Source organism: Dipteris shenzhenensis, chromosome 24 (genome assembly GCF_047967505.1).
Source record: "Dipteris shenzhenensis isolate YYH24624 ecotype China chromosome 24, Dip_SZ_1.0, whole genome shotgun sequence".
In the NCBI taxonomy this organism is placed as follows: Eukaryota; Viridiplantae; Streptophyta; class Polypodiopsida; order Gleicheniales; family Dipteridaceae; genus Dipteris; species Dipteris shenzhenensis.
The window spans coordinates 49,168,634-49,184,224 of NC_141619.1; the positions used below are offsets into that span (position 1 = coordinate 49,168,634).

At 41.5% G+C, this 15,591-nt stretch overlaps 1 protein-coding gene across 3 annotated transcripts; it reads right to left on the minus strand.

Annotated features, from left to right (window-relative positions):
- Positions 1-6,937: 6,937 nt before the first annotated feature.
- On the minus strand, positions 6,938-13,041 carry LOC147886714 (ultraviolet-B receptor UVR8-like). Of its 3 annotated transcripts, none has more exons than XM_087395357.1 (7): positions 12,718-13,041; positions 11,472-11,557; positions 10,531-10,833; positions 10,034-10,383; positions 9,273-9,662; positions 8,788-9,154; positions 6,938-7,540 (listed from the first exon to the last, which is right to left on the minus strand). In XM_087395357.1, exons 3-7 carry the CDS (start codon positions 10,756-10,758, stop codon positions 7,298-7,300), a joined length of 1,578 nt encoding a protein of 525 aa, XP_087251483.1. In that variant the 5' UTR covers positions 10,759-10,833; positions 11,472-11,557; positions 12,718-13,041; the 3' UTR covers positions 6,938-7,297. The 3 variants fall into 3 exon arrangements, with proteins under 3 accessions (XP_087251483.1, XP_087251481.1, XP_087251482.1); XM_087395355.1 differs by lacking the exon at positions 12,718-13,041 and adding an exon at positions 12,127-12,454; XM_087395356.1 differs by lacking the exon at positions 12,718-13,041 and having other exon boundaries at positions 11,472-12,101.
- Positions 13,042-15,591: the final 2,550 nt, after the last annotated feature.

The following is a 15,591-nucleotide window of genomic DNA, read 5'->3' on the forward strand; positions in this document are numbered from 1 at the left end:
ATCTGTACTCTACTCTAAACCTTGGAACCTCTTCTAAACTCTAGAACCTCCTTCTAAACCTTGGAACCTCCTTCTAAACCTTGGATCTCCTTCTAAACCTTGGAACCTCTCTTTAAACCTTGGAACCTCCTTCTAAACCTTGGAACTCCTTCTAACCCTAGAACTCCTAACCCTGGAACTAATTCTAAACCTTGGAACCTCCTTCTAACCCTGGAACCTCCTTCTAACTCTTAAACTCCTCCTAAACCTTGCAACCCCCAATGAAGACGAAAGCCTTCATTACCTCAACCATGATGATACACGTTCCTTTTACACATACATGTACTATATTTGCTTATCATACTTAAGCCTACATCTCTCATCGGAAGATGACTCGAGGTCCTAAGCTACACGTATACTACAAACGACAACCCCGATATATCTGTAGGTGACAAAAAGCCTCGGAACCCTACATACTGAGAAAACCCTACTCTTCCTACAGAAGCCATAGGAAAGGGCCAACAGCAGGGTCTAGGGACAGCATCCCAGTGGGGTGCGGGGTTAGTGCCCCATCGAATTTTTTGCAAAATGGGGTTTATTTCAATGCAATTTGCATGCAAATTCCATCATTTCCCCGATGCTCGGGGTCCCAACTTTCAGGTGCTAGATTACATTCATATCCCATCTTTTTCCTAAATTTTGTGTTCCTAGAGCTATCCCTTAGGACGGCGGGATAGAGCTAAAGCACCAACCTGGTGGGATAGGGTTAAAGCATTGACCAAGTAGGATAGGGCTAAGGCGCCGAAATAATAGGATAGAGGTAAAGCACCGACTCGACGGGATAGCAGGTTGACGGGATGATCAGCATGGCACCGGTAGGAGGGATACAGCTATAGCATCGAGCGAAGGGATAGTAGGCTATAGCACCGGGCCACCAACCCTCCTGTCAGTCCATAAATTTGGTAGTTTGGTTAGGTGGCTAACATGTATTAGACCTATGGGATAGGGACAAAGGCGACGGATTGGTGGGATAGGAACTTGCAGTTTTTCCAACTAGTTTTTGATTATTTTTTATGATTTTGAAGTTTTTGTTTAGATTTTTTGTGATAGGGGGATGCTAAACTACCCAGTCTACCTACTCAATGTAAAAAGAACAACATTTAAATGGCAAATGGGATGTTTTGCAAAATGTGATAGTTTCTCCTTCCAAAGGACCCTCAAGCACTAACCTTTTTCTTTTAAAAAAGGTGATGATTGGAACCATTTCCCTATTTCTTCATTCATTATGATTGTGACATCATCTTCTAGTGTTTCGTTGTAGTTCAACATCTTAGCCCTAAAACCTTAGAGGTTAGAGCTTTCCAATTTTATAACGTCTTGAGCCCCTTCTCAACATCTAAGGTGATGATCTTCCTTCTCTGCTCCTTTCTCATCGAGCTACTTCTCCTCTTTGAAATATCCCTCTCTTGAGATCCTTAACTTTTAATAGGCTCTCTCTTGAGTGCATTCCCTTTTCTTTCTTCTTTTTAAGGTCTTGCGTGCCCTTTCTCTTCCTAGTTTTTTCTTTTTCATGTGTTGGTTTTCATGCCTACCCTGCTAATTGTTTTGCATACCATATAATACCAAATATTGCATGGCTTTCCCTTAAGTCTCCTCTTGCTAGATAAAAAGTCCTCAATAGTAAGATCTTTGTTAGATTTTTGTTCATGTCTATACAGCTAGTTTCCCAAGTGTAGTCTTTAAGGGTTCTTTATGATTCTACTTTGTATATGTTGGATCATTGTACTCTCTCTTTATATTGGGGGCTACCTCACAAATGTGGGTTACTTTAAGCCTTCCCATGCGATCCATTTATATGTATTTCAAACTATGATCTAATTCTAGGGTACTTAGCCTCAAGATGTACTCCACTACATTAGATCCTCTTAGAGTTGTACATATATAAGCCCCTATTCACTTGTATCTTTGCATATTTTTAAGTTTAAAGAACTTGAGAGTTGTACATATACAAGCCCCTATTCACTTGTAGCATAATGCATTACATACTTTTAAGTTCAAATAACTTGAGAGGCATTGTTTCCTTTGTGTGAGAAAACACATGCATGTGTGTATGTGTGTGTTTGTGTGTGCATGCATGCGCGCACGCGTGCATGTGTGTGTGCATTGCATCTTTAAAATATGCATTGCATATTTTTAAGTTCAAGTAACTTGAGAAGCAATGTTTCCTTTGTGTGAGAAAACACATGCATGTGTGTGTTTGTGTATGCATGCATGCATGCATGTGTGTGTGTGTGCATGCACACACATGCATTCATATGCATATGCGCATGCACATGCACATGCACATGCATGCATGCACATCCATGCACACGTATGTGTGTGTACGTGGTGTCCATTAGGAAAAAAGGGAGCTTATTTTGGGGCCTTTTAGGGTTTAGAAAAATAGGCTCTCGACCAATCAGAAGAGGTCCAACATAACGTTGGAAAATTACCAAAAACCATATAAAAATACAAAATAAGTCATATTCAAAATCTTTTTCTTTTATTATGTCTGGCATACGTGATCTTCAAAAGATGATTTTCTGTGCAGAATTTTATGATGCATATGCGCATGCATAGCCATGCACACGTATGTGTGTGTATGTGCTGTCCATTAGGAAAAAAGGCAGCTCATTTTGGGGCCTTTTAGGGTTTAGAAAAATAGGCCCTCCACCAATCGAAAGAGGTCCAACGTAACGTTGGAAAATTACCAAAAACCATATAAAAATATAAAATAAGTCATATTCAAAATCTTTTTCTTTTACTCAGCCTTCACATTAAATGCATATATAAGATCCTTGATTTTCTATGCAGTATTTGATGATTCTGACATAGCCAGCGCGTCTAGAGTAGGCCAAAACCCCCAAATCGACCATAGAGACACCAAAAACCTACGCTCGGAGGCTCAAAAAAGGGCAAAAATGATCGGAATGGCACCAGCTGTCCAAATCGTGTTTTTGTGCAAATCCTCCATTCCGAGCATTTTTGCCCTTTTTCGAGCCTTTGGGTGTAGCTTTTCGGTGTCTCCAGGGTTGATTTGGGGGTTTTGGCCCACTCCGGATGCATTGGCGATGTTAGAATCATAAAATTCTGCACAAAAAATCATCTTTTGAAGATCACGTATGTCTGACATTTTTGCATTAATTATCCGTATTTTATGGCATTTCCCATATATTGAGTGCAACAAAAATAGGTAAATAGTGAATTTCTTAGAGGGCCCCAAAATGAGTTCCCTTCTTTCCTAATGCTTGTGTTTGTTTCCTTATGTATGTGGATGCATGCATATGTGAGATACATTGGTGTATGCATGTTTAGTTTGAGAGAGAGAGAGAGAGAGAGAGAGAGAGAGAGAGAGCATGATATGATTGTTAACAAAACATTTTGATTCCTACTAGACTGAGGACAAGTTAAGATATTAATAGTGTCTCTTAACAATGTAGAACAACAATAACTTCATTGTATATTTAGGATGAGAAAGAAGTATATCCCTTTCCCTTTTTCAACACTAAAGAAGATGATAGAGGATAAGAAAACACAAGTGCACCACCAGCGCAACCTGAAGTCGCAGTTTCGCCAACATGAAATTGAAAAAGCAGAAGAGGTAGAAATTGTGGAGGGATAGCAACCGGACCAACTACAAGAAAAAGAAGGGCAATTGAGAAACGTCAAAACATAAGGAGGGTGACCATGAGAACGTAATAAGATGGTCTAGCGTTTTTAACAATTGCAAATTACCACTTTGGTCTATCAAAATGGAGATGTGGATGCAATGGTCTCATCTTTGGAATGTACTCGATGTCACTTCTATTGATTCATGAGCTACTCTTATTGATGAGCATAAGGCATGGATATTGGCAAACAAGAAAGCATGTATAAATCTACTTTTGCATTTTGGAGACATGAAAATCCAATTAGTTCATTCCCTTGCATTTGCCAAAGCAAGTCGAGACAAGTTAGAAGCAACTTATGGCCATGTTGATATCTCCAATAAACTCATGTGCACTGATGGTTGATGAATCTTCAGCTGGAAGAAGTGATAGACTTTGTGGTCCATTGGCAAGCTCTCCTAGACAAAACCACCATGGCGAAATCCCATAAACAATCCTCTATCACCTCCTCTATCCTCTTTTATTGACCTCCTTCCTCTTTCCTCTAAAATCAAACCACCCATCTCCTCTATCACCTACACTCCCGTTGTTAACTACATTAGTTGGTGGCAATGTAGTGGCAAGTTCGTAGAGTTAGGATTGTGCCTTGGAGCCAAATATGCCCAAGTTGATTGTAATGAATGAGGAAAGAGAGTGGTATAAAGAGATTAGGGTTGGTCCTCCCTTCAAAAGGTAACATGTATAAAAGGCCAAGTGGTTGACTTTGGTCTTCCATGTTGGATGCACAAGTTTGGAATACAAGCTCCCTCTTCTCTTTCAAGAATGTTTTTGGGTGTTCTCTTGTTTCCTTTGTAGTGCCTTTGTGTTTGCCACTCCATCCCCATTCATTCTCCTCTTCTCATCCTCTTCTCCCCTCTCCCCTTTCCCTCCTCTTGTGGAAACACATTGCAATAATCCAAGAGCCGGTTGAGTGACACTTGTGGATGGCTCGTGCTTTGCATTGCTCTCACAAGGAGTAGCTTGGAGTGAAGGCTCCATCAGCATTTCTTCAAAATCCCCACAACACTTCACCATCAAGACTATACATCTTTGACGCCATTTCTGGGGAGTTCAAGGCATGCCTTTTTATTGCACTTGCTTTCTCTCATCATCTACCCATTGTCGAGCTTAACTAGTACCATCGATAGTGGAGTTGTAGGAGAGGAATGAATGAAGACTTGTGTGAGTTTTGAAAGGGAAAAAAAGCAACTATCATTTTCTATTGGAAAGCATTTTGGATCATTTAGAGCTTGTTGTCGATGTTTTTTAGTATTTTGAATTGATAGGATGATAGTTTAAAGGATTGCTAAGGTGTGTGTGATAGCAAACTCTAACAAAAACACCCAAAAAAGATGCTTGAAGTGATTTTCGAAGTAGTTTGTGCTTGCTTCTTGTGAATAGATGGCCTATTATGAGTTTATTTTTTGTGAAATCGGATCGAGATGAGGCCCTTACCTTGCTATCTCCTAATAATTACTATCTCTTGCTAAAAATTAGTTTTTCCAGAGAGAGGCAACTTTCACACCCTAAGAGGTGGGACTTTCGCAACCTCTTTGAGCAGACAAGGAAAAACTATGAGCTAAAAAATGAAACAGGAACACAAACACATGGCAACAACTTCACACACACACACACACACACGCACGCACGCACATCGTGTGTGGGCGGGTGGTTATAAAATTATATAGTCATAAGATATCGTAGAACTAAACTAAACTAAACAAGTACCTAAGAGTGGATGAACACAAAAAATAAAACCAACCTAAGAAGCAAAAAGAAAATACACTATGAAGCTCCCCACTTCGCATTTTGATCCTACGTTCAAGGATAGTAAACATACCCAAATATGAAGAACCTCCAACAAAGAAGGTATGTAAAGTTCTCATCCAAAAAAGTTATCGGGACCTTGCTACCTTGAAAAATTCTTTCGAATTAGCAAATTTCTCCTCCTATATGCTCAATTTGAAAACAACGAAAGGCCATTGCTACAGATAAAGGTTTTAAATCTCCAAACACAGAGTCTTTTTTATGAACTTTACTAGCTTTCCTAACATGATCTTGGAAAGACGAAAACAGTTCGATAAGTCTACCCTACATAAAGCATATTACTACTATGAACGTTGTAGATAACATAGCTTGCGTGGGCGTAAGACATCTTAACTTATTGAGAATTATTATCTTGTTATTTGTATAATATGTACTAACCAATATCTCTTTAAAACTAGGGCATAGAATCTTCTCCAAAATCATTAAGTTTATTCATATTTGATCTAGCGGAGAAATCAAATCTACCTCTATATGGAAGCAAAACAATGTTTGGAAGAGTCAAAAGAACGTATCTCATGGGAGTCAAAATTAGTAAAAGTCATGTTTAAAATTTCAAAAGTTACGATTAAGATGAGTCTCACCTAAGGGCGAATGATCCAAGGCCAAAAAGGGCAATATTGACCCTAAAAAAGAATAGTCACTCAACAAAGCAAACAAAAGGAAAGAGAGACTTAGCAAGTATAGTCATTCAACATAATCAAGAGCTCACAAGCCTATTCGATAAGGTATAGCTGTTGGGGCATGCACACCCTCAAAAGATAAATCGATGAAGCATAGTAGTTGGTCACCACTTGGACGAAAATTCTTATAGAACTTGCATTTCCAGTAAGGTGACATAAAAATATACCTTCACAAGACTAGAATATATCCAATTTTAAAAATTAAATTTTTTTAAAGAACAAGTGCAAGAACAAATGAAAGAAGAGAGTTTGTAAGCAGATTTAGACAAAATTAAGAGTAAAATAGGAAAAATATATATAATAACTTAATAAGCAAAGCTACGCTTATGTTCTCATTAGTACCAAGCATAAGTTCCCATCTAAGCTTTGAAAGATTCTAGAACCTCTTAGGTAAACGTAATGCTTCCTAAGCTTTGAAATCCCAACCGAATTGAAAAAACTTTGAAAGCAAAAAGGAAAGAACAAAGCAGAAAATAAGAATAAGAAATGCAAAGAGAGAGAGAGAGGGAGAGAGAGAGAGTTCAGTTCAATTTCCACCACAACACAACCTAACCCAAAAGAAGTATTGCAGAGCTAAACTAAACTAAACTAGTACCGAACTCCAAAAATCTATTGCCAATGCATTCAGACCTACTATACTTGGCAGTGAGAAGGACATGAACCATCAAAATATAGATGCACAAATGAAACATATCACTCTCTCTTTACCAAAACTATAGCCCTATAGACATCCACAAGAAGGCTTTCATCGGGTACAATATTCCCAATATGAAAAGCTTTGGAGGAAATTGAACATGCTTGGACAGGATAAATCTATTCGCCACAAACGTCTTTCACTTTAACAAATATACAGAAAATAAATATACACTCGCCTAGATGAGATGTTGAGAAATGCTGGAATTTGGAGAAAACCTGTACAATTTTGCAGTTTCATTGAATGACCCATTTGGTGTGAAGAGGATGTATGAACCTTTTAGCCTTCCAAAACTGCAATGCCGTATGAGACTTAACCTGATTCAAGAAGTGAGATTTATCTGGTTGTACATGTTGAGAATTCACTACTGAAAATTTACATTAGAAAATGAGAGTAGAAAGAGGATCCCACGTTCCTGTTAGGGAGTTAATTTAAGTAAGATCGATATCCACCAATTCTGGACTTCCCCTTTCGCTCTCATTATCAAGCAACTCTGTTCCTAGCTGACCTTTGTCTCCAGCTCCAAATGCATAAAGCCTTCCTGAATCTGTGAGCGCAAGTGTATGTGCACTCCATGTCTCTTTATTTGTTAGGCTTATTTGCACAACACGCTCCTGTCTTTGCTTAAATGACGCCACCAATTCAGGGGACAGCAAGTTTTCATGGCGATGAGCCTGCAAACACAATCGATCAACAAAAACCATTCCAGGATTAGGGATTTCAAAGATGGAACAAGAGAGCACGAATGCTCCTAGGTAGAAATTCCTGGTTTATTGCAAGGGGAAATTTGTGTAATCAAGTAAGGATTGACAGTTGAGGATAGTTTAGTGGGAAAATAAGACTAAAATAGATAAACTTGGGGGGAAATTTTAAAACAAAACAAGCGACACACACACACACACACACGCACGCGCTGAGAGAGAGAGAGAGAGAGATTTGTCTCTTAAAAACAAAAAAGAGGCCGCCAAACTGCAGTACAATGAGGGAATAACTCTCGAGGTTGGTGAGCAAAGGGATACGGTAGTCTGGTCATCCAGGGTTAGCCCTTCTCATCCCTCAGGTCGATATGAAGGTCCTGGCCTTGCTTCCAATCCCTTTGCTCACCAACCTCGAGAGTTATTCCCTCATTGTACTGCAGTTTGGCGGCCTCTTTTTTGTTTTTAAGAGACAAATCTCTCTCTCTCTCTCTCTCTCTCTCTCTCTCTCTCTCACACACACACACACACACACACACACACACGCACACACACGCACGCGCTCTCTCTCTCTCTCTCTCTCTCACACACACACACACACACACACACACACACGCACACACACACGCACGCGCGCGTGCGTGTGTGTGCGTGTGTGTGTGTGTGTGAGAGAGAGAGAGAGAGAGAGAGAGAGAGAGAGAGAGAGTTTTGTCTCTTAAAAACAAAAAAGAGGCCGCCAAACTGCAGTACAATGAGGGAATAACTCTCGAGGTTGGTGAGCAAAGGGATTGGAAGCAAGGCCAGGACCTTTATCGACCTGAGGGATGAGAAGGGCTAACCCTGGATGACCAGAGCTGGTCACCAGTAGTTAAGCTGGTTCCCTCGCTAATCTGCCCCTTGTGGGGCTCCACCTGGGACCCTACATCTTTGGAGCCATCTATACAAAGCCCAAATGGGCTAACATAATTATACCCTTGGCAGCTCCTGGGCCAATGAAACAGGAGCAGGAGAGAGAGAGAGAGAGAGAGAGAGAGAGAGAGAGAGCTTATATGACTAAGATAGTCAGACATGGTCCATGGAGATAATATAAACATAAAGAAACATCTTGGTAAGATCTGTAGGAAACACGTGAACCATTTATGGATAGGACTAGCAAAAGGTCAGCAGACCAGCAGGATGGAGAGAGAGAGAGAGAGAGAGAGAGAGAGTTGTGATAGAAAGCTCACTTTTGCATGGCCCAGACTTGCCTCACCACATCCAAAAGAATATACATCTCCATTTTGTGCAACAACAAAGGTTGCATAATCACCAGTGGCAACATGAACAGCTCTCACTCCCTGTAGTGCATCTACCACCTTTGGTAGTCCTTCACACTCTTCATTTCCGTGGCCCAAGCATCCATATCGTCCCCATCCCCAAGTGCACACACGGCCATCCTGACCAACTACTGCAGCATGCCATGCTCCAGCTGCTATTGCAATCGGTTGGAGCTTCAAATGCTGGAAATGTTCAATCATACGGGGATAGCGCTCATCTGTTCTAGTGCCATGTCCAAGCTTTCCTCCAAGACCACAACCTACAGAAAAGACAGACCTGCACAATTTGTGATTACGGTAAGATGGTTCAGCACTCGATCAACAAACACTTTACCAACAAAATGAGAAAGAATTGCATTGACAGCTGAGACGCATGCAAAACTACCAGAACTTACATGCTGTTGGGTTGATAGGCAAGCGCAAGAAGGAAGCAGTAGCCCGCTGCAATCTGTACCACTGGAATGTGCTCCAAAGCACCTTTCAGCAGATATGGTTTCTGATCTGGCTCAGTTCCATGCCCAAGCTTAGCATCTGCCCCCCAAGATAATGTGTAAACTCTGCCTTCTCTGGATAGGACAGCAGTAAAGTAATTCCCAATTGTTGTTTGCACAACAAAAATACCATCGAGAGACTCTACAAGTCGAGGAACTTTTGACACAGAGCCTCCATGTTCTAATTCACTGAAAGAATCCTTTCCAAAAGCGTATACTTGACCCAAATCTGTAACCAGCATTGTGCGACCTACTCCTGCAGTGGCTTGAATAATCCTAATACCCTGCAGAGATCTGTACAGTTTTGCAATATTAGCTGACCATGGAGCACCAAACTGGCACAAATGCGGCAAGCAGGAAAGATAAATGTGCGAGCTAAATGGGTTAGGTTGCAGCAGGCCCGATAGCTTCCATATGTTCATACATGTGTGATTATGACAAGCATGAAACCATGCAGTTACTGCCAAACTAAAATTTGTGACTGCGTGCTAAAGTATATTTGGATTACTCGCCAAGAAGATATAACAACTAAAAGGGCAACCCCTTAGTGCTCCAGATGCCCGCAATTTGCATCATTGACAGCTTGATAGCATTAGACAGTACATCTAAGACAAACATGAAACTCAAACAAACCAACATGAAACGTAAACAAACCATATACTGACCTCAGCAACCGTGGACGCCATTCTTCCTCCAGTGAACCATGACCCAGTTGCCCTGTACTATTGGATCCAAAAGTAAAGACTGCCCCTGATTTGGTCACAACAATGCTGTGACCAGGACCCGCTATGGCTTGACACTTTTCCCGTCTGAAACTGACTTCACCCGCTTTCAAAAACCTTAAAGCTAATTTCCAGGATCCACCACAGCGCTGCTTAAAGGCTTCCTTTTCTGCTTCTTTCATTGATTTGAATACTGCCCGATTTTGGCACATATCCAAGGCTGCAAGCTCAGATAGAGATAAACTCAAATCTGGTGGGAAACTTGCAGGATTCTTAAAGAACGAGCAAGTGGCCTGTATGCAATTACAAGCCAATGTAACCAAGCAGAATAATATAACAGAATTATAGCATCACAGAGCATACTGCTGTCCACAACCCCACGTGTTAGAAAATTATCTATACTGAACCTCTACATACTCAAATATTGTTTGGTAACTTGCCTCCAAACAAGCCAGGTCTTCTGGGTCAAGACAGCCTGCACTTAGAACATGTAGAACAATAGAGGGATTTGCTGACAAGGGAAATTCGCCATGATGAAACTCTCCATAACAATGGCGCTGCTGCCGTTGAAGGGTTGGCATTTGTGATGAAGCAGGGTGAGACTGATCTGTAGTATTATAGTAAGGAAGTGCTGGCGTCGGCCACAGGGTTCCACTTGCTGCATCCATATTGGCTATAACTGGTCTGCACGCATGCTAGTGTGGATCAAAGTGGGACGCTTACAAACTGCATTTGCAAAGTACCTGCATTTCAATAGAAAGAGGCAGCTTAAGTAACACATACATAAAGAAACTAAACACAACTAAAATGAATGTCAATCTGACTTTTAAATCAAACCGGAGAACATACATTACAAAATCGTACTCTGTTTGTTCCCTATGAAAATTTCAGGATGCCAAAATAGACGGATTTATAAATTGCAAGTTAAATTAAAAGCTGTAAATGGTACACCAGTAGCACCTAGTACTTAATAACATAGCAGATTGAATACACATTTCAACTTTTACTGCAGCTGACTTTGCAACTGAGTTTTGAGATGTATTCTAGCTAAAGAAACATAAAAAGATGTAAACAAGCTTTAAGAACTGTATTTACTGCGTCATTGGTGTTTTCCAAACCCGTCAAAAGATTAATAAAAGCAATCAGTCTTATGAAACATCCCCACGCGTGCGAGAATTATAGCCTGTGCTCCATAGAAACCGGAAGTTCATCTCCGATGAATTGATAGTGGTGTGTTGGGGAGGGGGGGCGATCCGTAGACAGAGGATGTCACCCTACATTCTGTCTTCCGTACACGAAAAGCATATGCGAACCATGGGAAGCAAATGGAACAGTGCGGGATCCATCCATCCCCGAATACGTCACCGTTACATCTACGTACCCAATCGACGTAAGTACATATCCAATCACCGCGATTCCGTCTGGATGTTTCCCACTGCTGCCTTATCTGAACAATCTCTGCGGCATCTGAAAAGTAGAAGGCAGACACGTCAAACACGGAAGCAAATTAATACTCTTCTCGAATCTCTCCAAGCCTCCGAGGCAACCAAGCAACGCATGGAGAACAAATATCCACATCTGCTAATTTAAATCATGACTGATAGGACTACTCTATTTATGCTAACAAAAGCTTCATCAACCATATATTTCGTCTGGTGTGTGTAACGCATAGATCGAGATACCGCCCACAAGCAGTGGCACGTGATTTACAACAAAGGACAATTTGTCGATTACAGAGAAGTTCTTATCAGGGAGATGAACGTCAAGTAATGAAACCAAGAGCTCAATCCATTCATTGACGTGACAAGACATCCCAACAATACTCTGTCCAGGCTCCGTAATTATGTCTGTGTCATGTGCACTTCGTGAGCACCGATCATAAAACCAACAAGGCAAAAGCCTTCTTTTTTCAAAACTTCTTTTACATATTAGCGAATCGACGCCCAAAAGGACTCATCCATGATCCAAATTCAAGATCGTGCAGACGGAAACACGAAGGGAGACACAAAGCAATTACAAAGGGTGGCCATAAGCACCCGGAAGGCGGTAGGAGGAGGCTGCAGAGTCTAAAATCTGGTCGGCCCAGAGAGAGCAGAGCAGATAGAATCCAATAAACGGGGAGAAAAACAAAGAAGGATCGGATCAAGGGGAGGCAAGAGAGAGGGGAAGGGAGGCAGGGGAGGGGGCGAGGGGATCGGGAAGGGGGGAGGGGAGGGGAAGGGGGAATTGGGATGGCAATGGAGGGGTGTGTGGCGATGGAGGATGCCGGAAAGCTTGATGGGCTATGGCGATGGCGAGTGTGAGAGCAAGAGAAAGATGCGTAGAAAGAGCCCAAATTTATCAGAAAAACAGACAGAGAGAGAGATTAACAAAAAACACTCATAATTCATTTGTTTTCTACTATCCCCTGCCAAATTTAGTGCCCCTTTCCAATCGTGCCCCATCTTAGTTGGCCCTCGCTAACTTTAGATGTTTTTCTCGCAATCAATCAACCCATCCCCCCCTTCGTTTGCTACGTACCCTCCTCCCATTCCGTGCCACTCCTCATTATCTCTCTTTCCTCCTTCCCCTTCTGTTTTCATCGCTCGCCTTTTGTCGTTCCTCCCACTCCAGGGTCAATTATCCACCTCGTGCTCAGCGTACTTGTAGAAAAATAGCGTGTTTGCTTTAACGTTCATAGTCTGCGCTGTTTTCTTCACAGAAATTTTACACCAAATTTCGGTATCATCATCACACTCTCACAACCATGATTAGCGAGCATTCCCGATCCCTCCTTCGATACTCTGCTTTTGCTTCATCCGTGCTTGAGCCAGCCCGGGAAAAAAAAGGCTTTCCCGGGAGCTCTCCTGCGCCCGTTATCCGAATCGGAAATCCGGCCCAGCACGGCAGAATCAAGCAAAATGCAGAGGTCAAAGAAAGGCGCAAAAGCAAGAGAGAATAACCGAACCCAAAGCGAAGCAATCCCAAACAAAATACGAAACACCCAATGCAGGGTGTTAAATTATCTAAGTATGGATGGAATTTGTAGGCAATTGTACAGGGAAGCTCGCCAAATTGCCCTTTACTTTAATTTTGCTCTTTTGCCCGTGACCATTGAAGATGCCTTCCTCGTTACCCACTACGAGACAATGTCTGGGACCCTTCATCATCCACTTTCCCCAACGCCATTACAGCTCCCTTATGTGAAATTATTCACTTCCTAGGCTCACCTTCAATTACACAATCCCACTATGCTTTATACTTCCATCATGAGTTCTAGTGTTCTCGCTACATAAAACATGTACTCACCGGTCATCGAACTATGCTTATACTATGCTTATACTATGCTTATACAATCAATCAACTATGCTTATACATGCATGGGTTCTACTCTTTGAGCTCGATAAAACATGTGCCTACTTGGGTCCATTTCTTACTTGGAGTGTTAGACTCTTTCTCTCTCTCTCTCTCTCTCTCTCTCTCTCTCTCTTTCTCCCGCCCCCACCACCAACATAGAGTACTTTAAATTTTCATCATTATTTCCCTAAATTCATAAATACCCTAAAGTGACTCTCCCCTCAAAACAAGGCATGTACATAGTAAGAGGCCTCTGCACTATATCATATCAATTGAATGATTGTCTAATCAAATAATATAACTAAAGAGGTATTTAGGTCGCTAGAAATTTTGGCAATGTACTAAACATATAGGGAGATATAGGGAGAGAGAGCTATAGAGGGAGAGAGAGTTGTAAGATGTTCGCATGCATAGACGCATATATAAGTGCACTTCATGTATATGTGTGTGTGCGTGTGTGTGCATGCCTTCATGTGTGTGTATGTGTATGTGTATGTATGTGTGTGCGTCTATATACACATGTGATTGTGTATGTTTGAGCACATGCTTCAATGTATGTGTGTACAACCCTTGCCTATGTGTGTGTTGTGTATGCATGTGCATGTGTATGTGATGCATGCATGCGTCCATGCATGTGCATGTGTGTGTGTGTGTGTGTGTGTTTTTGTGTTTGTGTGTGTGTGTGTCCACATGTGTATGTGCATGTCCATGTGTGCATATGCCTCTGTGTGTGCGTGCATGCCCGCATATGTTTTTTTATATGTGTGTCTATCTGTACGTGTGACAATGTATGTATTTGGGCTCACACTACACCCCCTATGTGCTGTGCACACATGTGCGTATGTGTATGTGTATGTGTATGTCTGTGCACCCCTACCTATGTGGGTGTTATGTACACATGTGCATGTGTATGTCTATGCTTGCACACATGTGTACACTTGTATATATATGTGTGCCCTGTTTATCTATGTGTGTGCGTGATAGTGTGTGGATTTGCACACACACTTGCATGTGTGTGAATGTGTATGGATGAGTGTGTGCCACTAATTGTCGCCCCTCAGGATGCCATGGCGGCAATCCTTCTGACGGAAGCAGAGTCAGTGCTCCAAGCCGTCGAAATTGAAGAGATTGAAAATGCAAGGATCCGTAGGAGGCAGTTATGGTTGATAGCCGAGGACTATTGTCCCAGCAAGTTCTTTTTCCAAGCAATTAAGAGAAACCAAGAAAGAGAAGCCATGGATCATGTGCTAGATGCCCAAGGGAATCTTATTAAAGACTACTGGCACATTGCTGACACCTTCTTAAAGGAACTCAGCCAGATAGTAGGGGAGGAGGCAAACTAGGACTCATTGATTCACAAAGTGAGGTCCGCCATCGAGGAAGGAAAACTTCAAGGTACGCACCTCCCGTTTGATAAACAATTTAGTCTGCAGCTCTTTGCAGATGACACAGTTGTGTTCTCTTCAGAAGACCCCAATAGCGTCACACAAGATTAGGATACAAGATAATGTTCTTAAGGCATTCCAAAATTTCTAGAAGTCAATAATATGATTTGTTCAGCTTAGTAATAATACATTTAAGTCAAGCAATCTCATGAAAATAAGAATGGAATTGAAATAGGAATTGGAATGCCAAGATGCACATTTATTGGTTTGTGAGAGCTTTCCATATTAATAATTATGCAATTCATGCCTATGCAATGTATTCTCCCTATTTGTTATAATCATCATCACATATTACTCTAGATTTGAAACGGGGGTTACCAAAACATATCCACCTTCCCCTGGGTGGCATGATGTGGTATTTCAAAGTCCAATTTTGTTCATTTTTGGATGTGTGTTACATTTCTCTCACAAGCTGAAATTTATGACCAGCTTAATAATGGAAAGAGGCACGAGCATTATGTGCTTAAGGATGGGTTTATGATGATGCATGGCAGGCTGTGTGTCACTAAGCAGCTAAGAAAGAAGGTCATGGGAGAATGTCATGATCCACCGTATGCAGGACATCGAGGTATTGATGCTACAGTTAAGGCGGTGGAGCATTTCTTTTATTGGCCTACACTGCATCACGATGTTGATGAGTTTGTTTGCACATGCCTAACTTGTCAGAAGGCGAAGTATGATTGCACGAAGACTCCCGGACTGTTACGTCCTTTGCCCATA